The sequence below is a fragment of the Galeopterus variegatus genome, unplaced genomic scaffold (genome assembly GCF_000696425.1).
Source record: "Galeopterus variegatus unplaced genomic scaffold, G_variegatus-3.0.2 Scaffold4160, whole genome shotgun sequence".
Lineage (NCBI taxonomy): Eukaryota > Metazoa > Chordata > Mammalia > Dermoptera > Cynocephalidae > Galeopterus > Galeopterus variegatus.
This window is the reverse complement of record NW_007730271.1, coordinates 98,492-118,919: the sequence shown is the minus strand read 5'-3', so window position 1 is coordinate 118,919 and position 20,428 is coordinate 98,492. Positions and strand designations below refer to the sequence as shown.

General features: G+C 59.8%; 3 protein-coding genes across 9 annotated transcripts in view; 1 reads left to right on the top strand and 2 right to left on the bottom strand.

The window, feature by feature from the left end:
- Positions 1-3,691: 3,691 nt before the first annotated feature.
- On the bottom strand, positions 3,692-7,821 carry SSR4 (signal sequence receptor, delta). Of its 5 annotated transcripts, none has more exons than XM_008586858.1 (6): positions 7,577-7,821; positions 5,683-5,801; positions 4,785-4,859; positions 4,498-4,587; positions 4,079-4,144; positions 3,692-3,866 (listed from the first exon to the last, which is right to left on the bottom strand). In XM_008586858.1, exons 1-6 carry the CDS (start codon positions 7,641-7,643, stop codon positions 3,762-3,764), a joined length of 522 nt encoding a protein of 173 aa, XP_008585080.1. In that variant the 5' UTR covers positions 7,644-7,821; the 3' UTR covers positions 3,692-3,761. The 5 variants fall into 5 exon arrangements, with proteins under 5 accessions (XP_008585080.1, XP_008585081.1, XP_008585083.1 ...); XM_008586859.1 differs by having other exon boundaries at positions 5,683-5,798; positions 7,577-7,810; XM_008586861.1 differs by lacking the exon at positions 7,577-7,821 and adding an exon at positions 6,125-6,437.
- On the top strand, positions 7,813-16,540 carry IDH3G (isocitrate dehydrogenase 3 (NAD+) gamma). Of its 2 annotated transcripts, XM_008586865.1 has the most exons (13): positions 7,813-8,074; positions 11,604-11,645; positions 11,855-11,866; positions 12,154-12,251; positions 12,664-12,776; positions 13,968-14,028; positions 14,131-14,263; positions 14,722-14,855; positions 15,125-15,227; positions 15,330-15,476; positions 15,791-15,885; positions 15,966-16,026; positions 16,333-16,540. In XM_008586865.1, the coding sequence occupies exons 1-13, from the start codon at positions 7,994-7,996 to the stop codon at positions 16,432-16,434; spliced, it is 1,182 nt and encodes a 393-aa protein (XP_008585087.1). In that variant the 5' UTR covers positions 7,813-7,993; the 3' UTR covers positions 16,435-16,540. The 2 variants fall into 2 exon arrangements, with proteins under 2 accessions (XP_008585087.1, XP_008585088.1); XM_008586866.1 differs by lacking the exon at positions 11,855-11,866 and having other exon boundaries at positions 7,970-8,074.
- A 33-nt stretch (positions 16,541-16,573) lies between these two features.
- Positions 16,574-20,428, bottom strand: part of SRPK3 (SRSF protein kinase 3) — a 4,897-nt gene continuing 1,042 nt past the window's right edge. Inside the window, exons 4-14 of one of the 2 annotated variants that reach the window (XM_008586857.1) lie at positions 20,146-20,233; positions 19,455-19,561; positions 19,216-19,381; positions 19,091-19,116; positions 18,444-18,567; positions 18,102-18,341; positions 17,903-18,003; positions 17,430-17,537; positions 17,293-17,362; positions 17,120-17,212; positions 16,574-16,976 (exon numbers count right to left, since the gene is read on the bottom strand). In XM_008586857.1, the coding sequence (XP_008585079.1) occupies positions 16,792-16,976; positions 17,120-17,212; positions 17,293-17,362; positions 17,430-17,537; positions 17,903-18,003; positions 18,102-18,341; positions 18,444-18,567; positions 19,091-19,116; positions 19,216-19,381; positions 19,455-19,561; positions 20,146-20,233 (1,308 nt within the window). In that variant the 3' untranslated portion in view covers positions 16,574-16,791. Of the gene's footprint in view, positions 16,977-17,119; positions 17,363-17,429; positions 17,538-17,902; positions 18,004-18,101; positions 18,342-18,443; positions 18,568-19,090; positions 19,117-19,215; positions 19,382-19,454; positions 19,562-20,145; positions 20,234-20,428 lie in introns of both variants that reach the window. The other variant, XM_008586856.1, reaches the window with a different exon arrangement.

Genomic DNA, 20,428 nt, shown 5'->3' with positions numbered 1-20,428 from the left:
AGGCGGTGTGACCAAGGTGGAACCCCCCACCCCTGAGCGGTGGCTGGGAAGGAGGTGGGAGAGGAGGAGAGGGAGGGCTGGGGAGGGGAGGGAGGGAGGGGAGGCGGGAGGATGGATGGGAAGCAGCTGTCCTGGCTGGTGGCCTCCACTCTGAGGCGTGGGGAGGGGGAGCCTCTGCTGGGGCTTTCGAGGTTCACCCCTGGGGGCCACCTCCTTCTCCAGTGACGAAGGGAGAGGAAGACTGCAGGGACTGAGGAGCAGTGTCCACCCAAGAAGAAATGACTGAGCCTGGGTCAGTGCCCGATGCCATCTGGAGCGGGGGCTTCTCTTCTGAGTGGCCCGAGGGTGCTTAGATGTTGAGCCCCACGACCACAGTGGGAAGCCTGGATGATTCCCACGGCCTGGCCCAAGTGAGGGGCGAGTGGGCTGGCTGGGAGGGAGATGCTCCAACCTCCTTGGGTTTTGTGAGTGTGGACTGGGCTGCCTGTGGGGAGCCCCTCAGGCCTGGAGAGCCCCACACTGGAGGCAGATAGGCTGCCCCGCCCCTGCGCCCCTGCCCCCCTGCATCTCGAGAATAAAGCAAGCTGCCTTTTTACTCTGTTGAATCGCTGCCTCCCCGTATTTGTTCTCATCGAGCTGTTTGTGCTGGGGAAGAGATGCCAGTTTTGAGTGAGAGAAGGCGGAGGACAGGGCTAGGGTCAATTGAAAGCCATGCTACAGCTGTCACCGTTGGAGCCGAGGGACAGAGAGGTCCTCTGAAGTCATTGGCCTCCTGTGGGCAATTGCATGGTATTCTAGAAGGAGATACATCAGAGTCTCCTGAGTCATTGTAGGAGGATGGCAGAAGGCTGGGTTCCACTGGCATGTGAATGAGGCTGGCACTAGTGTCAGAAAAGGGGTGGAACCCCTTCTCTGATACCCCATTCTTCCTCTGGTAGGGTGCCCTCCAATGCTCATGGGATGTGGGCCAAGATCGGCCGGGAGCTAATCCTCCCCTTTTGCCCAGGAAGAGTCCTAGCAGAGGCAAGGAACTGCAAGCTTCTGCAAGGCAGATGCTACCCTCCCCATTTGGGGACCACACAGTGCCTAGCATGGTGCCAGGCACATAGAAGGTGCTGGGGAGTGTCTGACCAGAAAGATGAATACTTGGGTGGCTGTGAGGGCCCTTCTGTCTCAGGAACTGTCAAAGAGGCTGCCAAGTGCCAAATGCCTACAGTTCCACTCAGCAAAGCAAAGCATCAGGCATCTGCTAAGTGCTGGGTGTGAGAGTTCCAAAGATAACTCCAGGGGCAACATGGGAAGGGCCTGGCGCCCCCAGGAGCAGGCAGTGCTGCCCTGAAGGAGCTCAGTCTCCTGAGCAGACACAAGCTAAAGTGGGTGAGGAGATGCTGCAGTGGGGGCGGGTGAGTGTCCGTCCCCAGAAGCCCAGTCCTGGAATCCTGCTGCCGGGAAGGCTGAGTCACAAGGGCCGCACCTCGCTGCCATACCAAGCGTGTCACATGGCAGTCCGGACCAGGAGCAGCAACGAGCAGGGAGGGAAGCAGGGGCTTGCTGGTCAGGTGGCAGGAACGGGAGCAGGAGGCAGGGGCTAGAGATCTTGGCTTCCTTTCACTAACCCTTCTCAGGGCCTCCCAACTCTTATGACCAGCTCCCTGCCACTTGGAAAGGACACTCTGGGCCCACAGAGATCCCCATCAAGGAGGTCCTGGTCCCTGCCACAGAGAACTGGCTGGAACTGATTGGAGGCCAGACTGAGGCAAACTTCCCTTGGCTTCTCTCCAGCTGCTGGGGGCTCACTCTGATGGCTTTTGAGGCACCCTTCTTTCTCTGGTGGGGTGCCCTCCAGTGCTCATGGGATGTGGGCCAAGATGGGCCCAGAGCCAGAAGTCCTTTGGCTGGCCCAGGGGGAGGCAGCGCCAGGAGGGCTGGCAACACTTTGCTGATGCCCTGGAACAGCGACTTCACACTTGGGTCCCACTGCCACCAGGTTGGGTGGGGGAGCCAGACCCCAAAAGAGTTACTGGACGGCTGACAGCTACCACTGTGCCCATGCTGCTTTGCTGCTTCAACCTTCCACCTGGTAGGCTCTGACCACCCACCCCACACAGGCTGTGTACAGAATGCACAGAATGGTCTTCGTCTTACTCCTTAGCAGTGAGGGGGCAGCTATTGCCACTGCCGCTGCTTTCTTTCCGGAATCCAGAAATCCCAGCAGCTGGCACAGCTACTATGGCCTGGTTCTTGGGGGACTCTCCTGTTGTACCTCATCTTGGGGGTGAGGATCCGGCTCTTCTCGGAGCCTCCCCTTTCTTGAGAGTCATCCCCAGCCCGGGCCACCTCCCAAGAACAGGGGGTGGGAAGCAGGGCTCCCCTCTAGTCTGAGGACCCCCTCTCCTCAGCTTGGCAGACAGACCCAGGTCAAAAGCTGCCCTCACACCCTCGCCGCTGCTGGCCCCTCTCACTGCCGCACTGGCAGAGCCCAGGCAAGGCAGCCAGCTTGGCTACTGAGGAGCCCCCGCCCTCCTGGGTAGGTTTTCGGTCTCCCCTCTTTTTCAAGTGCAACCTCTCTGGAGAGTTCTACGTTCCTCTCCAGTAACAGCCAATGGTGATTGAGCACTCAGGTGCCAAGACTTTGCTGGCTGATCCTAAAGACCCCTCATGACACCCTGGAGTAGGCGCTGTCACCACATCACAGCTGAGCAAACGACTTGGGTCATGGAGCTGGAAAGGGCTTGCCTGAAACTTGCACCCAGCCCCTCACTTCCTCACCAGTGGCAGGCGGCCCTGAGAAACACCATTCAAGTGGCTGGTGCCCTGGGGACTGGGCTGGTGGGAGGCCTGAGTGAGATAGAGCATGCGCAGGGTGTCTGTCTGCCCTCTGCCCAGAGGGCTCAGGTTTGAGAGGGGTCACGAGGAGGGAGCAAGTCTCCTCAGAGGTGTAGGAACCTGTGTTTTCCAAGCATTCCAGGGTACACCTGATGTTGCCAAGTGGATGCACACTGGGCAGTAACATGGAGTGGTTGGGCTATAGGGTTTGGAGGGACTGACCCCCTGGCAGCTGTGCACTGCAGGCAGCTGCTGCATGTATCAGCTTCAGCTGGACTAGCAAGGTGCGGAGCCGAACAAGAGTGCTCTCTGTGCTCAGCAGCCAAGCCTGGGAAGTACTTTGGTGTGAGGCTCATGCCCAGGGCTCCAAACACAGGTCCAAACGCGGGTCTCCACATGGGACCTGTGCTGCTGACTCTGCATTTTGGGGAAGCTGGGAAGGGCCCCCACCTTCTCCGGCCAGGCCAGATACCATTCCTAATGGCAGGAGCAGCCCTTCTCCCCACTCTCCAGCCCCTGGCAGGCCAGGAAGGTCAAAGGGTCCTTCCCTAGGCTGGCCGTGGGAAGACTCACCTCCAACAGGATGGATGGAGACACCCCGCTGTGCCACAGGGACCAGGGGAAGGCGGGAGAACAAGGTAGAGCCGTGTTTGCTGGAAGAGGTCATGTGCTGGGAAGGAGGGTACGACACCCATGCCCCCACCCCCAAACCATGCAAGCAACCAGGAGACACAGAGAAGGTGGACACATGGCTCTGTGGGGACCACAGGGAAGGCTTAACTGGGGGGCGGGAGGGGGTTCCAGACTGAAGCCAGCCTCTTCCCCATGTGGGAAAGGCCCAGCAATGCCAGCAAGGAGACCTGTGTCCTGAGTGTGCTCGTGAAGGCCAGCGAGTGTTTATTGAAAGAATCGAGGGAAGGCTGGGGGCACCACCCTCAGGCCTGGATGTGGCTCTTTGCGCTGAAGGCCAAGTAGTAGATCACTAGGCCGATTGCTGCGGCCAGCACTTCAGTGGAGACCCAGGGCCCGTTCCACGTGCCCTACAAGAAACAAAATTAAAAGCCAGCTCGGAAGGTGGAGAGGAGGCAAGTGGACAAGCCAGCTTCGGTCACCCAACGTGAGGGACCCAAAGACACACTGGCCAATCATGGCCCAGCAGGCAGAGAGGACGAGAACCTTCACTCAGCCTTGACCCCCCAAAATAGAAGAGGTGTGCTGTGTGTTCCTGTTCCCCTGGGACCAGGCCACTCACCCGATGGTCCACGCTGACCGTGAATAGGGGTGGGATGATCGAAATGTCCTCATTATTTCTCTGAGCCTGGAAGGGAGGTGCTGGGGTCAGGAGGCACCGAATGGGCAGCCTGGGTGGGGTGGGAAGGGGTGGGAGAGGCAGGAACACTGGCCCAAGCCACGGAAAAGGAAAGGAGAGAGATGTGCAAGAGACAAATGAGGAAGGGACAGGTGGGGCGGGAGCACAGGAAGGTTCCTGCCTGGCTGGAAAGCTGCTGCCAGTGCCTCTCCGACCTGGCCCATCCTGCTCTACGTGAGTGCGGCCCCTAGTGGGCCAGAGCTCCAGGGAGGGGACCACAGGGTGAGCAGGGTAGAGATCGCTGCAGGCACAGGGGTGCCCCTCCTCCTTCCAGCTTCGGAGGGCCTCCAGGCAATCCTCACCTTCCTTAGGAGGCTGTAGGACTCCTCGTCGAAGAATCTGACCTCATAGGTGCCCGCATGGGCGCTCTTGTGGTCCAGGCTCCAGGACACCTGGGTTGGGTGTATTTGGCAGGGGGTGGGCATGGTGGACACGAGGGGATGCCCTGCCAGCATTGACACAGTACCACTACCAGTAGCCCCTGAGTCCATGAACCCTGACCCTGCTCAACTGGGCCACCCCCAAGGCTTCCAGTCATGCTCATGGACAGGTAGCCTCCCCCAGTAACCCCAAACTGGGCATCCCTTACCTGATAACGCCCCACATCCTGACCCCGGGTGACAGGGAATTGTTTTCCACTGACGTCAGCATAAAGAGCCATGTTCTGGGTGAGGAGACAAAGGGAGAGTCACCTTCTTCCCTCTCTGGGCATGGGCTGAGGCCCCACTGTGCTGCCCATAGCAGCGCTAGGGCAGGGAGGCCAGGCCCAGTTGCAGGCTGCAGTGTCTGGCAAGGGACACCGTGCAAGAGCTACAAAGGATGGCCAGCCAACACCCAGAGCTGTGCTAGGGAACCAACACCCCTGATGCATCACTGTCTCCTCTGGTAGGGGGATAGGGTCAGATTCCCCTATGGCCTGACCCAACTTGACCCACAGCAAGCCTGTTAACTGTGAACAGAGGTGGGATGATCAAAATGTCCTTGTTTTTCTTAGCCTGCAAAGGGGGTGCTGGGATCAGGGGGTGCCAAATGAGCTGCCCAAGGTGTGTTTCATCAAAAGAGTGCTGTACCCAAGAAAGGCTGAACTTCCTGCCAGATGCCGAGGCCACGGCTCCTCAATCTTGAACTTACAAAACCCCCACATAGATACACACTCTGGCAAACAGCAGCCAGAAAAGGGATGGAGGAGTCGGGGGGCTGACCCCAGCCCTTTCTCACCTTCCACAGACACTCACTCAGGAAACAGCAGGGTGTCTACCCAGTGTTCCTGCATGTAGGCAAAGCATACCGAGCAGGTTAGGAAAATGATCTTCAAACACTTGCTAGAATCTGGGCTTGCTGGGCCCTGACCTCTCCTGCATCCTGTGAAGTGGAATCCTTATTATCCCTCTGTTGACACAGGTCCTCAGGTCTGTCAACTGCCAGTTAGGTGCACCCATGCCCACCTCTCACCCAGCACTGTCCTGGCTGAACCCCCACTGCCTCACCTGGACCCTGTTCTTGCACGTCAGGGAGATCTCCACGATGAAGACAGTCTCGGTGGAAATGACAGCATCCGAGGTGGTGTAGTAGGAAGGGGTGATCTGGGGCTCCATGCAGGCCTCTGCTGCGGGGAGGAGGTAGAGAGATACCTGGGCAAAGCTGGCTTGTGCCTTATGCGTGCTGGGCTGAGGGCAGAAGGGACTGCCCTGGCCCCACCTCCCAGACCCTGTTGAGTAAGGACACACAGGGCCCTTCTGCCCCTGCCAGGTGGGGTCTGGGAGACAGAGCCAAATGCTCAGTCAGAATTGCAGTGGCAAGGGGGTGGAGGAACAGGCGTGAAGGCAGGCTGGGGAGGGGCAGGGCAGGCTTCATAGAGGCAGGACCTCGACGCAGTGGGGAAGGAAGAGCAAGCGAGTCTGTGGGGTGGGTGTCAGTGCCTGGACGTACCACAGGGAAGCCACACGACAGCCTGGGGCACCCCAGAAGCCCAGGGGGCCAGGCCAGCCTCAATTCAGAGCCATGCACAGCCCAGTTTACTGAAGGTGTCCTCAGGAGAGACACCGAGAGAGTCTTTCAATGAGGGAAAGGGTCTCTGCCCCAGCGTTTCCCAAGGGAAGTAAATGGGAGAGGCTCTGTATCCAGAAGCACCACTTGTCCCCTTCATTTGGGCAGCCCTGAGAGAAAGGACCCTGTCTGAGGCATCTCCATGCCCGCAGAGGGCCACAGGAAAGGAAGGGTGCCACCTAATCAGGGGGCGTGAAGCAAGTGCTACCCCAAGCGGGAAAGTCCTTAGCCAGCTGCTCTCCGAAAGTGGTGTCCTGGCAGAGTGACGGCTCAAGCTGAGGAAGTCAGAGAAGGCTGTGGGTCTGGGCAGCAGGAGGAAGGTGCCAGGGAACAGCGCTGGGGGCGGTTCTCAGAGGCCAGATCCCTCAGGCCCTTCTGTGCCCTAAGCTGGGCCTTTTTCCTGTGGACAGTGTGGAGCCCTGGAGGGTTGACAGCCACGTTTGTCCTTTCGAAACCTCCCTGGCTACAGCGCGGGGAAATCCTGTGGGGTGGGCGACAAGGGTGCAGAGGCAGGGAGGCCAGTTAGGCTGGCAAACTGTTCCAGGCACCAAGGGCGGTGGCCTGAAGTAGGCAGGAAAATGAATGTGCAGCCCCTGCCCAGTCCAGGCCCCCAGACCTGGTGCTGGCTGCTGCAATAACCTCCTAAACATAAACACACTTCTGGACTCCAGTCAGTGCTCGACCCCACCACCAGGTGTTGAGAATCAGTCTAGAATGGAAATCGATGGGACTATGGCTCAACTCTGCCAGGACCCTGGTAAGGATAGGCCAGGGCCTCAAGAAAAAGCAAGTCATCGGCGTGGCACCCAAGCCCCGCTCCGCTCCTTGGCTCCCTAAGGCCCGGCTCTCGTTCTCCGCCCCTCTGTCCGGAACATCCTGCTCCTCTCATCCTTAACTCTCACTTGCCAGGGAAGCCTGGCACGCAACGCCCCGGCTCAGGTGGTTCCTCTCCGCCAGCCCTGTTTCTTGGGGCTGTAGAGCTTTGCTACTGGTCCGACCCTCCTCCGGGCCCAGGACTGGGACGAGGGACTTGTGTCACCTTCCCTGCTGGTACTGGGGCAGAGAGCACGGTAGAGGCTCTGAGACTCTTCTTCGCTCAAGCAGCCAAGGGAAAGATTTGGCTGTTTCTTCCAGCAGCCTGGCTGCTGGGTGAACGTGCGTGTGATGCTTTGGTCGCCGCGCCCCGAGCCACCTGCCTCTCGAAGGAAGGCCTGGCCCGCAGCGACGGGCCCCGGGAGGGGTCAAACCCCCGCTTCGCCAACACCCGTCCTCCCCCAAGAACCACCTGCCGTGGGACAGAGGCTCGCCAGAAACAAGCTCCGGCCAGGCCGCTACCTGAACAGCAGGAGAGGCCAGACAGCAGGAGTAGCGCCAGGGCGCCGAGAGATGCCATCGCCACCATCGCCTCTTCTCTGCCGAGGGGACAAGAGAGCTAGCTCCCGCGAACACGAGGGGCAGACGAGGAAGCGCGACGCGTAAGAGGCCGCGGCAGCCAATTGTGCGCCGGCCGGCCGCGCCGGCCTCGTGACGTCGCTGGCGGCACTGACGTGTCCCCTCCCCGAGCCCGGGCTCCAGTTCGTCGCACCTCCCCCAAGATGGCGGCGGCGCTCGAGGCGCCGGAAGACGGCCTGGGAACCCGTGCGGCCGCGCGCGTGCGCACTGCCGGGCTCACGCCTGCCCCCGGGACTTCGCCGAACTCTCGCGATACCGATATCTGCGTGTGGGGACGTACGGCGGCTCTTACTTTCCGTCATGGCGCTGAAGGTGGTGAGGGCCGCCGGCGGCGCTACGAAGGCAGTGCTCAGGCCAGCCGTCTTCTGCCGCCCTTGGGAGGTGAGGGGGAAGCAGGCCACGGGATGGCCGCAGCGCTCGCTGAGGGGCGGTGGGGCAGCCGCTCCTGGAGCAGCCTGCAGTACGATTGGCTGTGGGTCCCACGAGGGGCGGGGAGAGGGGCTCACGCCGGGGTTGATTGGCCGCCTCCGCGGTGAGGGAGACTGGCCCAAGTGGGCCCGGGCCGGCTCCCCCAGGGGTTTGCATCTGGTGGCGGGGGATTCCGGACGGGCCAGGAGGGTGGGCCGCGGCGGCCGAGTGCCACCTCCCTGGTGTCCTTGTGGGAGCCCTCCTGAGGCTGTCACGTGTTCCGGCCAGCCTGGCTCCTACCGCCTCGCGAATCCCGTTCCCGGACTCAATTTCTCCTCGGGTTTCCCTTTCGTGGACCGCTTTGCCGCCTTTCTCGGGGCAGGTGGAGAATCGGAATTTGCCAGTCACCCTTGATCCCTCCCATATTCTTAGAGTCCCGGGTGCTTTCCCCCCAGGCGCCTTGTGGGTCCCGCGAGGGGCGGGGAGAGGGGCTCACGCCGGGGTTGATTGGCCGCCTCCGCGGTGAGGGAGACTGGCCCAAGTGGGCCCGGGCCGGCTCCCCCAGGGGTTTGCATCTGGTGGCGGGGGATTCCGGACGGGCCAGGAGGGTGGGCCGCGGCGGCCGAGTGCCACCTCCCTGGTGTCCTTGTGGGAGCCCTCCTGAGGCTGTCACGTGTTCCGGCCAGCCTGGCTCCTACCGCCTCGCGAATCCCGTTCCCGGACTCAATTTCTCCTCGGGTTTCCCTTTCGTGGACCGCTTTGCCGCCTTTCTCGGGGCAGGTGGAGAATCGGAATTTGCCAGTCACCCTTGATCCCTCCCATATTCTTAGAGTCCCGGGTGCTTTCCCCCCAGGCGCCTGGAATTAGAGGCTGGCAGGGGCGGGAGGCCGCGGGGCCTTTGATTCTGCAATTCTCTCCATGGGGTCTTGGTTATTCAGGTTCGATTCCTCTCTCCTTACACACATTTAAGACGAGGATAACTTAGGTCCTGGGTGGGTTGTAAGCTATCTGAAGCAGCAGTGAGCCAGCACTGGCCCTGGGGCCGAAGCCTGCTCCTGCAGGCTTTTGGTGAAGACATTTGTCTTCTCCCTGACGTCTATGTGTGTGCTTGTGTGTGTACAGCGTTGGGGCAGGAGTGGGCTGCAGTGAACAGTTGGTAGCCAGGCTCTGTCTTGCCCTGAGACTGATCGTCCTAGCTATGGGAGCCCTTAGAGAGGAGCCCCATAGATTGGATCCTGCTAGTTGGGACCTCATGGGAAAGCACGCAGCTACCATTGGCACGTGATCCGACAGAACTGTGCCAAAGAAAGAAGCCTCAGTAAGATGGAGTGTAGGAGCCCCTCAACGGGAGCTCTTACCACCCTGGACCGCTTTGTTTTTGTGGAACTAACAAAGGATGATGGATGATGCAGGCCCGTGCATATCTCTTCCTGCCTCATACCGGGCTCCTTGGATTCGTATCTCACTGGGGTGTGAGGCAGAGCCTTTGGAACCCAATGCAGGAAGGGGCCTGCATGTGTACAGCCAGGTCAGGGAAGTCTCCATCTGGACGTGTCTCTGGGTCTTTGGCCGAAACCTGAAGGAACATCTGGCAGAGGGACCAGGTGTGGGAGAGGTTCAGCCCTGGTGGAATTACTGCTGGTAGCTGCAGGAGTCAGCCCTGCTTCCCCCAGGGATGCCAGCCTTAAACTCCGACCTGAGGGGCTGATGTGGTGAGGGAGCTGCATGCTTTAGCACAGCCTGTCAGCCCTGCTAGGGACTATGCACAGCTTGTGTGCCTCCTCTTGCTTAATCTTTCCAACAGTCACATAATAAAAGTAGGTGCCTCTATTTTGTGGATTTCAGATGAGGACATGAAGCCATCCCGAGTAGTGGATGGTGGATTTGGACTGAGGTCTCCCTGGTTGCCCTGTCTTTCTTCATTTTCTGATGTGCTTCACTCAGGAAATGTTCCTTTTGTCCCAGCTCTGGCTGGTTTTGGGGTGTCAGCGGAGGACCAGACAGACACGGCCTCTGCTCTCAGGGGCATAGGGATTGGGGAGAGAGCAGGGCAGCAGTAACCTAGGGAGATGTCCCTAGATGGTAGGGGGCAGGGAGTGGGTAGGGCCTTGGGAGCCCAGCTCAGCAGCCTTAGGGGGTAAGGGAAAGCTTCCTGGAGGAAGGGCTGTCTAAGCCACCTTCTATGAACTTGTGTAGAGAGCCTGCAAATAAGATAAATCCAGATACTGATAAGTGCTAGAAAGAAGACAGAAAAGTCCCAAGTGTGCCTGTGGCTGCAGGTCCAGTTGCCACATAGATCAGCTGAGGTACCCTGGGGGCTCTGCCCCCAGTGGCCACCCCCTTGTAGCCCCTTGCTTGGGCCAGTGAGTGGCACACCTGCCCTGCCAGCACACAGGCAAGTGGGCTCCTCATGAGTACCAGCCAGGCAGACCCAGACCAGGAATGGTCAGCCTCCACCTGAGCCTTCTGGACTTGTCCCAGGAAGGCCCTGCTCTTTGTAAAGTGGCCATAGTGCCGCTGCCTTTGTTTGGCTGGAACGTTCTGCAGCTGCCTAGTGGGCAGGTGGCAGGGCATCTCCAAGTGATAAGGAAGACCTTGGCTCTGCCACTACCTCCTTGGGTGTGTTCCTAGGTGGGCACAACAGGGAGGGGAGGAAAGCCCTCCTGCAGAGGGATCTGGGACACAGGCTTTTTGCTCCAGGACAGTGGGTCACTCTCAGCACCTGGCACCTTTGGCTCAGGCAGCGTTTGCTCTGAAGCTGTCAGGTGTGGCATGGCGTGACTAAACAAGGCTGTTTCCCAGTCAGGGGGTTGGGGACATTCATTGTCCATCTAGGCCACGAAGCAGTTTTGCAGTCCTTTATGAAAACCCTCCTACAGGTTGATGTCTGTTATCAATCTTCCAGAAATGGCTGGATTTCCCTAAATGCGTGCTTTTGACTTCCAACTATGAAGGGCTGTTCCCCAGGGCCGGGCAGTGCTTGTCTCCAGGAGGCCAGGAGCTATCTTCTTATCTCCCTGTTCTGCTTTTTCCACAGTGACCTTATGCTGCTTTTGTAGTAAGAAAAAATGATAAACGATAAAATGATCATTGTCCTAGACCAGTGGTTATAATTATTTTCCTATTGTACCATGTTTAGTTTGCTAACTTTTTCGTATTACAAACATTGCTGAGCAGGAATAATTGGCCCCAAAAGAATAAGAAGTGGAAAAAACCAAAAACGAGCAGGGGACACAAAAGTATTTCAATAAAGTGCCTAAGAGCTGGAGGAGCAGAAAGGGTTGGAACAGCCTTTGGTGGTTCATCCGTGGGCCAGTCCTGGGACACAGAGGCTGTGCAGCCATTTGTTGGGTGATGTTCACTGGGGGGTGGTGCACGGGTAGGGGCCTAGCTGGGCTCGATGGGGACAGTCCTTATTCCCTGCGGAGAGCTCTGCCAGCTCTTGCCAACTTCACTTTTTGGGCTGGATGACAAACACTGGCATTTGGCTTCTCTTTGCCAGGTTTTAGGTGCCCACGAGGCCCCCCGGAGGAGCATCTCCTCAGTAAGTACCTGGCCATGTGTGTGCTCGTGCATGTGTGCGCGTGCGTGTCCGTGTTCACGTGTGTGTGTGCACGCACCTCCGCCTCTTTCCTCCTGGCCCTCCGGGTCCTCCCCTCTGAGGCATGGTCTCTAGAGGTCACCTGCCCCTGGCCCTTCCCTTGTTCCCCAACCTTGGCTGATCCGTGTCTTCTTCCTTTCTGTCCCCTCTAGCAACAAACAATTGTGAGTATTCTTCTCCTCCTCTGCCTGTTAGATTCAGGGGGCTCGGAGTTGCTTTGAGGTTGACTCAAGTCCAGGTGGGAGTGGGGGCTGCTGCAACCAGGAAGCCTCTGATGAGCAGCCCTGTCTGGGATGGCAGTATCCAGAGCTGTCATCTCTTGACTGGTCAGCCTGTGGGATCAATGCTGGTGGGAAGAAGGGAACCAGCTTGAGCTCCTGGGTAACGAGCTGGGGAACATGTGCAGATACCAGAAGGTGTGCCCTCCCCTTCCCCCTCCTCCTCCTTTTAGCCTCCGTCAGCTAAGTATGGTGGGCGGCACACTGTGACTATGATCCCAGGGGACGGCATTGGGCCGGAGCTGATGTTGCATGTCAAGTCTGTGTTCAGGTATGGAGCCCCTGGGCCCACTTCCCTTTGCCTCACCTCGTAGGGAAGGTTGTGCCCTGGGCCCAGCCAAGGGAGCCCTGAGAACTTTGTGTTAAGAGGAACAGTGAGCCCAGAAGCCCACTGGCGGGTGCTGTGCCCGAGCACCTGGTGAGGTGGTGGCAGGAGGGACTGTAAGCCTAAGCCTTGTGTCCCAGTTCCTCTGACCCCTCCTGGGCTGGCCTGGGCACAGGGAAGTTGGCATCTATCCTACTAATAGCGTGCATTGTGGAGTTCAAGCGCATCCCCGTCAGTTGGTGCAGATGGGCCCAGTCTCTAAGTCAGAGCTGGGTCAGAGCAGGCAGCAGCCTGGCAGGCCTCTTGGAGGAGGTACAGGGGAGACCTTGGGCCAACCCCTGACCTGGGTCTGCCCCAGACACGCGTGTGTGCCGGTGGACTTTGAAGAGGTGCACGTGACCTCCAATGGTGACGAAGAGGACATCCGTAATGCCATCATGGCCATCCGTCGGAACCGTGTGGCCCTGAAGGGTGAGCTCGGGGACTGGGGGCCAGGATGGGGCACTGTGCACGATTCCTGTCACCTCCAAATTGACTCTTGTGGGGCCCTATAGCTCCGATTTCAGGGCTTTTCTGGCTAGAGAGGACCCCTGTATTGGAGACTGGGCGGAAGCTTCTGTGGGGACTGTTCATGCTATGATTCTGAGGTCTTGGTGGCAGTAGGCTGTGTGTGAGCCTGTCCAGGGACAGGCTGCCTCCTGCTCCTCCTTCCTTCCTGAGGCAGCCTCTCTGCTGGGGTCAGCTTTGCCCCCCTGCCCAAGTCTTTCTTCACAAACCAGCCGTCACAGAGACGTAGTGCTGCCCCTCTGCCTGCCCCCTCTGCCTGAGTTTGTCTTGGTCTGCTCCAGGTTGGTAAACTGCCTCCGTCCTTCACCCTGCACTCTTCAGCCACTCACTTGCCTTGTGGGAGGGGCGTGTGAACAAAGGCGAGCCCAGGTAGGGCCCCAGGTCCCCGTAGTCACGAGGGGTCTACCTGCCGGCCACAGGGTGCCCTAGGCACTCTGGGCGAAGGCAGTGTGGCAGGGTGGAGGTCAGAGGGGCAGGCAGCCCTCTAGGCTGCTGAGAAAGGCCTCTCTGCCTGGCACCTTCTGACCACCTTCTCCCAGTGGCTCTTGGGCCCCTGCTTCCCTTCCTCTGGGTGCCCTGGCAGGGCCATGTGGCCTTTTCCAGGCAGCCCCTGCCCACACCTGGGCTGGGCTCATGTGGCGCTCAACACAAGGCCTGGCAGTAACCCTGGCCAAGGTCACCTTGTTGGCGCTGGCCTGACCAGCCAGCCTGTTAATAAGCAGGGGTGGTCTCTTTCTGTCAAGCCAGACCCTGGGCATGGAATGGCAGGGTCTCCTGGCCAGCTGCCAACCGTCATTCACTCATTCATTTGTTCACTCACTCATTCAGTGAACATTTATTGAGTGCCTGCTGTGTCCCAGGGCTCTTCTAGGTCCTTGAAACACATCCGTGAGCACACACACCTTTCTTCCCTAATGGGATGTATGTTGGAAGTTACATTCTAGTGTCCCATGAAGTGTTTTTGCTGCTGTAAGCCATCCTCTGCTATTAGAACAGCCCTTGGTGCACATTCCTGGGGTCAGGAAAGGGAGTATAGCAGCACGGCTGAGCCTGGGGGCCTGTCTCCAGCCAACTTGTCTCGTTTCTGTTCCCTAGGCAACATTGAAACAAATCATAACCTGCCACCGTCCCACAAATCCCGAAACAACATCCTTCGGTGAGAGCCAAGTGCATGAGGCAGTGGCTTCGTGGAGGCCAGGGTGGGATGTGCCAGCTGCCAGTAAGGTCTAGCCTACCTCTTTCTCTGTTTCCCTCCCAGCACCAGCTTGGACCTCTACGCCAATGTCATCCACTGTAAGAGCCTGCCAGGAGTAGTGACCCGGCACAAGAACATCGACATCCTCATCGTTCGGGAAAACACCGAAGGCGAGTACAGCAGCCTGGAGCATGAGGTGGGCAAGTCCTGGGTGACCCTCTTGGGTTACGGGGCACTGAGATGAGCTTGGTCAGGGTCTCCTTAAGGGGCGACCTTAAGGAACCAGGAGAAGAGGTGTACCCCCAAGGGTAGGGGGCCGTGCCCAAGGGAGAAGCTGGAAATACTCAGAGACAGGGCTGCTTCCCTCTGTGACCCTGTCACACCAGCTTGCTCAGCCAGCTTGGCTCTCCAGTGGGCTCCCTGAGGATAGGCTTTTTTTTTTTTTAAAAAGATGACCGGTAAGGGGATCTTAACCCTTGACTTGGTGTTGTCAGCACCACGCTCAGCCAGTGAGCGAACCGGCCATCCCTATATGGGATCTGAACCCGGGGCCTTGGTGTTATCAGCACCGCACTCTCCCGAGTGAGCCACGGGCCGGCCCAGAGGATAGGCTTTGACAGGACACGGGTGTCTTTTCCCTTGTCCCCTTGTCAGAGTGTGGCAGGAGTGGTGGAGAGCCTGAAGATCATCACCAAGGCCAAGTCCCTGCGCATTGCTGAATACGCCTTCAAGCTGGCCCAGGAGAGCGGGCGCAAGAAAGTGACGGCTGTGCACAAGGCCAACATCATGTATGTCCCCTCCCTCCCACCCTCTCTGCAAGCAGCCTGCATGGGCCTGCTCTCCGGTACTTGGGGTCTAGGACCCTGGCCACCTACCAGCGGGGCCACACCCAGGTGTGTGCCCTGCTGCCTCTGAGGGAAGGTGGAACAGGATTATGCTTGTCCTACACTGAGGGACACCTTAGAAGTTAGACCTCAGCCTTCGACAGCCCTCTGCACGCCATGTCCCTCCAGCTGCCTATTGCGATGGGTCCAGCCAACGTCCTATGTCCCCTCAGGAAACTGGGTGATGGGCTCTTCCTCCAGTGCTGCAGGGAAGTGGCGGCTCGCTACCCCCAGATCACCTTTGAGAACATGATTGTGGACAACACCACCATGCAGGTAGTTAGCCCGCCTGGCTCTCTCACCTCCCGTCATGGGTGCCCTGGGCTTCTTGCACTGGTGCTCCCAAGTCTGCTCCTCAGCCCCCTCCTTGTCCCGCAGCTGGTGTCCCGGCCCCAGCAGTTTGATGTCATGGTGATGCCCAATCTCTATGGCAACATCGTCAACAACGTCTGCGCAGGGCTGGTCGGGGGCCCAGGCCTCGTGGCTGGGGCCAACTATGGCCACGTGTATGCGGTGTTTGAGACAGTGAGTGCCACCTCCACCGTGCCGCTCGGGACAGCCCTGCCGTCTGTCTCCTTAACAGCCCTTGGGAGGTGCCCTGTGTACTGTGCTGCTCCCTGTTCCCAGTGCACTCGGTGGTTTTTAGGATATCCAGAGTCATGCAGCCATCACCTCTATCCAAGTCCAAAATGTTTTTGTCACCCCGAAAGGAAACCCCATAGCGGTTAGCAGTCTCTCCCCCTGCCCCTCCCCAGCCCCCAGCACCCCTCCTCTGCTGTCTGTCCTGGACACTTCACATGAGTGGAACCACCCACCATCCTTCGTCCTGCCTTTTCCAGGCTACAAGGAACACAGGCAAGAGTATTGCCAATAAGAACATCGCCAACCCCACGGCTACATTGCTGGCGAGCTGCATGATGCTCGACCACCTCAAGTGAGTGGCTCTGGTGCCCGGCTGCTGGCCCCTGGCCAGCCCTAGGCCCCGAGGACTGAAGGCTGTTCTCTCTCCTCTAGGCTCCACTCCTATGCTTCGTCCATCCGCAAGGCCGTCTTGGCGTCTATGGACAATGAAAACGTGAGGCTCCTCTTGTCCTCTTCCTGCCCCCCTCCACCCCCGCCTCCCTTTCTCTAGCCCATGTTCAGCTAGTGTGACCAGTCTGAGGGGCTGGAGATGGCAACCCAGCACTGACTGCAGCCCCAAGGGAGGGTGGTACCAGGTAAGGCAGGGCTTCTGGGCCTTAGCTGGTACCACTGCCCTTCTGGTGGCAGTTCCAGCCCCTGCAAGCCATGGGAGACAGTGAACAGCCATGGGCCACTTATGAGGTAGGGGTGGGTGATTGGCGAGGCCTGGGATGTGCCCGAGCTTGCCCTTCTCTGACAGATGCACACCCCAGACATCGGGGGCCAGGGTACTACGTCCGAAGCCATCCAGGACATCATCCGCCACATCCGCATCATTAATGGCCGGGCTGTGGAGGCCTAGGCTGGCCCTGGGACCGTGGAAACCCACTCCTAGACCCCCCTTCTCACTCCAGCACCCCGGTCAGTGCGGTAGGCAGACCCCAGAATAAACGAGCTTTTACCCTGGACCTCTGTCACATGCCTCCCTCAGTCAAGGACGGTGGTGTTCCAGTTCACACTTTATTAAGAAAGAACCACACACACTTTCCCACTCAGAGGACCCTCGAGGAGGATGTTGGGCAGAACAAATTCTGAAAGATGGGCCTGGCCCGGCATCAATCTACTTAGCCATGGGGGGGAGGGGGCTGGCTTCCCCTCAAGGCACTGAGAGCTGGGGGCAGAGCCTGGCCTGCCCTAAGCTGCCCAAAGCCATGTGGGGCTAGGGGTTGAGCCAGGGGTGCTGGAGACAGTCGGCCGCGCTGGCCCGCTTCTCGGGGATGTACTCCATCATGGGCAGCAGGAAGGCGCTGAACTGCGTGGCCTGCTCCAGGGGCCACTCGTACTTCTCCATGAGCACCTCGTACAGGCCCCAGTGCTTGAGGTTGTGGATGTGCCGCAGCTCTCCTGGGGGCAGGGGAGGCGGCATCAGGCTCTGCACGCCTGCCTGCACTTGGCTGCTGGGACCCAGCGTGCCCTCTATTTCAGAATCCGAGGTCCCCGCCCCAACCTCCCCATAGGCAGGTGGCTTGAGCCTGCTTGGCCCGCACCTCTGCGGTTGAAGAACTCTCGGGAGTAGCGGCCTGAGAGAGCGAAGGTCGGGGGGATGTCCCCCAGGAGCTCCACGATGTGAGCGATGTGGTCTGTGGGCAGAGAGGGGTTGGGAGGCCTGTGGGAGGCTGGGAGGCTCCGGGCCCGCGCAGGGCCTGCCCCTCCCTCCTACCCTCATCGCGACTGTAGTCTTCTCCAGAGTGGGGCTCAAACAGGTAGTCGCCGGTGGCCAGCTCGAAGGCCTGGAAGCGGGAGAGGGTGAGGCTGTGGCAGGCAGGCCGGCCCTAGGCGGGGGGCAGGCGGGCCTACCATGCACGCCGTGCTCCAGATGTCTGCAGGGGGGCCGTACTCGGCGCCGATCAGCACCTCCACGGCCCGGTACTGCCGTGTCTGGATGTCTTCGGTGAAGTGCTTGTGCTGGAGGCAAGGGGAGTCCTGGGGACAGCATCCAGGGCCGAGCCTGGCCTATCCCGCTGACCCCCACTCCTGCCGTGCACCTTCGTTTGTGCACCCAAGGAGCTTGGCGGGGCTTGCTCTCGTGTCCTCAGAGGGGCTGGCCCCCTCCCACTGGTTCCTTGCCCCTAGCCATGGCTCGCTTCGGTGGTTTGGGCCCATGGCATGCAGCAGACCGCAGCTCTGATCAAGTGGGCTGCTGAATGAGCCTTGGCTGAGCCACTGGGTCGTGTGCATTGCAGGCCCGGGGAGGGGCTCCCCAAGAGCAGGCCTGAGCCTCCACCCTCAGACCAGGGTCCCCAACTGTGCTCTCCAAGGCTTGCTCATACCACCCAGCAGGCGTTCCCCAGGTCTGCGATCTTGATCTTGATCTTGTCTGCATTTTGGGGCTCCAGGGGGTTCACCAGGAGGTTTGAGGCACCAAATGGTGCTGGGGAGGGAAGAGAAGGGAGAGTGCCTGAGGTGGCCTGGCTTCTCTCGGGCCGGCCTGCCCGCCACCCGCCACCCGCCATCTGCCACCCAACTCACTGCTGGGTGAGAGGAGGCCCCCGTTCTCGCGCTGATTGGACGAGCCTGAGAGGATGGAGCACGAGGCGGGAGAGAAAAGGGAGCCCGAGAAGCCTGAGGTCTGTGAGCTGGGGCTGAGGCTGCGGTTGCCCCCTGGGGCTGGGGAGGACGATGCAGGGGAGGGGCCTGACCGGGTACCCTCAGGGTGGCAGCCCGAAGAGGAGGTGGAGCCGCTGCCCCCCTCTAGTCTGGAGCCAGAGTCTGGGGAGATGGGGAGGAGGAGGCGCATGAGCAGACGCCCCTGCGGCCGCGTGTGCGTTGGCAGCCCGGCGCCCCCCCCCGGCCCTCCAACCCGGCCCTCACCCTCGGCCTGCGCTTCCATGGCCTCCAGCCTGTGCAGGTCCCGCAGCCGCTCCTCCAGCAGCCGCTTCTGCTGCTTCCGTTTCCGCCTCAGCTTCTTCCTCTTGTTTTTGGACAGCTTACCGGTCTGCCGTCAGAGCCAGGGTCACCCCAGGGTTCCCGTCGCCCTCCCCAGTCAGCCTTTGCCGTGGCCTGCACACCTCACAAGTGACAAGGCTTCCAGACCCCAGGGCTCCCATGGACGCCGGAATGTGGTGCCACCACTGTGGCCTGCCTCTTGGTACCAGCCCCTCACCCATCTCCCTGCCTCCCCTCCTGTCCCTCTACTCTCTAAAGGTCTGCTTCAGACGGCCCCCTGTCCCCTCACAGTCCCAGCTGAGGCGACCTGAAGTAACCATCAGGGGAAGACACACATCCTTCCACTGAGGGGTGAGCCCAGTGGCCACCAGGGGTATTTTGAGGTGCGTGACCCACCCTACGTATCACCCTCATCTGAACCACCCAGCCTTTCAGAAGTGCCACCGCAGGTGACCCATGGAGGTGGGAGGGGCGGAACCAGTGTGGCTGAGGAGGTGAGCTCTGTGGAGATGGCCTCCAGCTGACTCAGATGGGGACAGGAGGCACAGGCAAAAAGGGGTGCCCCAACTTACCAGGACCTCCTGGGGGGCAGTGCTGACTGGGGTGCAGGTGGGGGACGGGGAGAGAAAAGAGCGGAGACTCAGGCAGGGACAGAGGCCCAGAGGCCCTAGCCCAGCCCCACACAGGCTCCTAGTACCTGTGGAGCGGGACGGGGGTGGTGCCCCTGACTGCTGCCACTCTGTGGCCTCAGCAGCCAGGCGCCTGATGTAGGCGTCACCCACACACAGCAGAATGTTCTCGGGCTTGATGTCTGTGTGGATGATCTTGCACTTGGTGTGGAGGTAGTCCAGGCCATGCAGCACCTGAGAAGAGCCACACCTGAACTCCACCAGCTCCACCCAGGCTGGGCTGGGATGCCTAGTGGGCAGCACTCACCTGCCTCACGATGCTCTTCACGCAGGGCACAGGCAGGCCCTGGTAGTTGGACTTGATGATCCACTTGAGGAGTTGGTGGCCCAGGACCTCCAGCACCATGCACACATCTGTGGCTTGGAGTGAAGGGTGGCCAGTGGGCGCGTAGCTGGGTCACAGTCCCGCCCATCCTTGGGGGGCGTCAACAAGGCTTGGGCAGTGAAGAGGTGGGGGAGGCAGGGCTTGCCCTGAGCAGTCCTGGTGGTCACCACTGTCCTAGCGTCCTTATTTAGAGTGTCCCTATCACTCTCAGAAGCATACCAACTGGGATCATACATTTCGTGGTCATGGTAGAGACAGGGCACTGGAGAAACAGACATAGAGGCCTCTCAGGCCAGCCCCACTCCTATGCCCAGCTATGCTCAGGGGCCTCTTGGCAGTCCCCAAAGGGAAGGCACTGCCATGGAGGCATCCCTGCCTTCTGGGGGTAACTCAGCAACATCGACGGATAACCACTGCCAACCTGGTTACGCACTCCTTGCCTCCACTCCTGTTAACACCAATCCCCAAAGGGATGGGGTCATTTCATAGACTAGTATCACTGGAAGGGATAAAGCCCCATTGTGCAGATAAGCAAACTGAGGCACTAGTAGCTAGGAAGGCATGAGTTGGCCCCTTTGCTGTCACACTGCTTTGCTCCTCCTGCAAAGGATACGGACTCCATTAACCCCTGAAATCCTGAAGTCATCAATGAGCTGGACAATGGTCTCTCTTTTGGGGTCACTGGGGTCACTGTCCCGGACCTGGAGCAAAAGCCAAGGGGCCACAGATGGCTCCAACCTGCCCCTCACCAGCTGCTCCCCTCATTGTCCCCTGAAGTACTTCTGCCCCCCCACCCCCAGTCCGGCTCCAGCTGGGCCCTGCTGGAAGAAAGGCTGCCGGCCCCTCCCATCCCTGCAGGTCCTCCCCCTCTGGCAGAGCCAGCTGGAGCCTGCCCC

Excerpts from the sequence above, each read along its gene's own strand:
- SSR4 (XM_008586858.1), bottom strand. The coding sequence starts at position 7,643 with ATGGTGGCGATGGCATCTCTCGGCGCCCTGGCGCTACTCCTGCTGTCT. Across the intron at positions 4,588-4,784 it reads AGGATGTGGGGCGTTATCAG|GTGTCCTGGAGCCTGGACCA; the intron begins GTAAGGGATGCC and ends CACCCAACCCAG. Across the intron at positions 3,867-4,078 it reads CGGTCAGCGTGGACCATCGG|GGCACGTGGAACGGGCCCTG; the intron begins GTGAGTGGCCTG and ends TGTTTCTTGTAG.
- IDH3G (XM_008586865.1), top strand. The coding sequence starts at position 7,994 with ATGGCGCTGAAGGTGGTGAGGGCCGCCGGCGGCGCTACGAAGGCAGTG. Across the intron at positions 15,477-15,790 it reads TGTATGCGGTGTTTGAGACA|GCTACAAGGAACACAGGCAA; the intron begins GTGAGTGCCACC and ends TGCCTTTTCCAG. Across the intron at positions 16,027-16,332 it reads CGTCTATGGACAATGAAAAC|ATGCACACCCCAGACATCGG; the intron begins GTGAGGCTCCTC and ends CTTCTCTGACAG.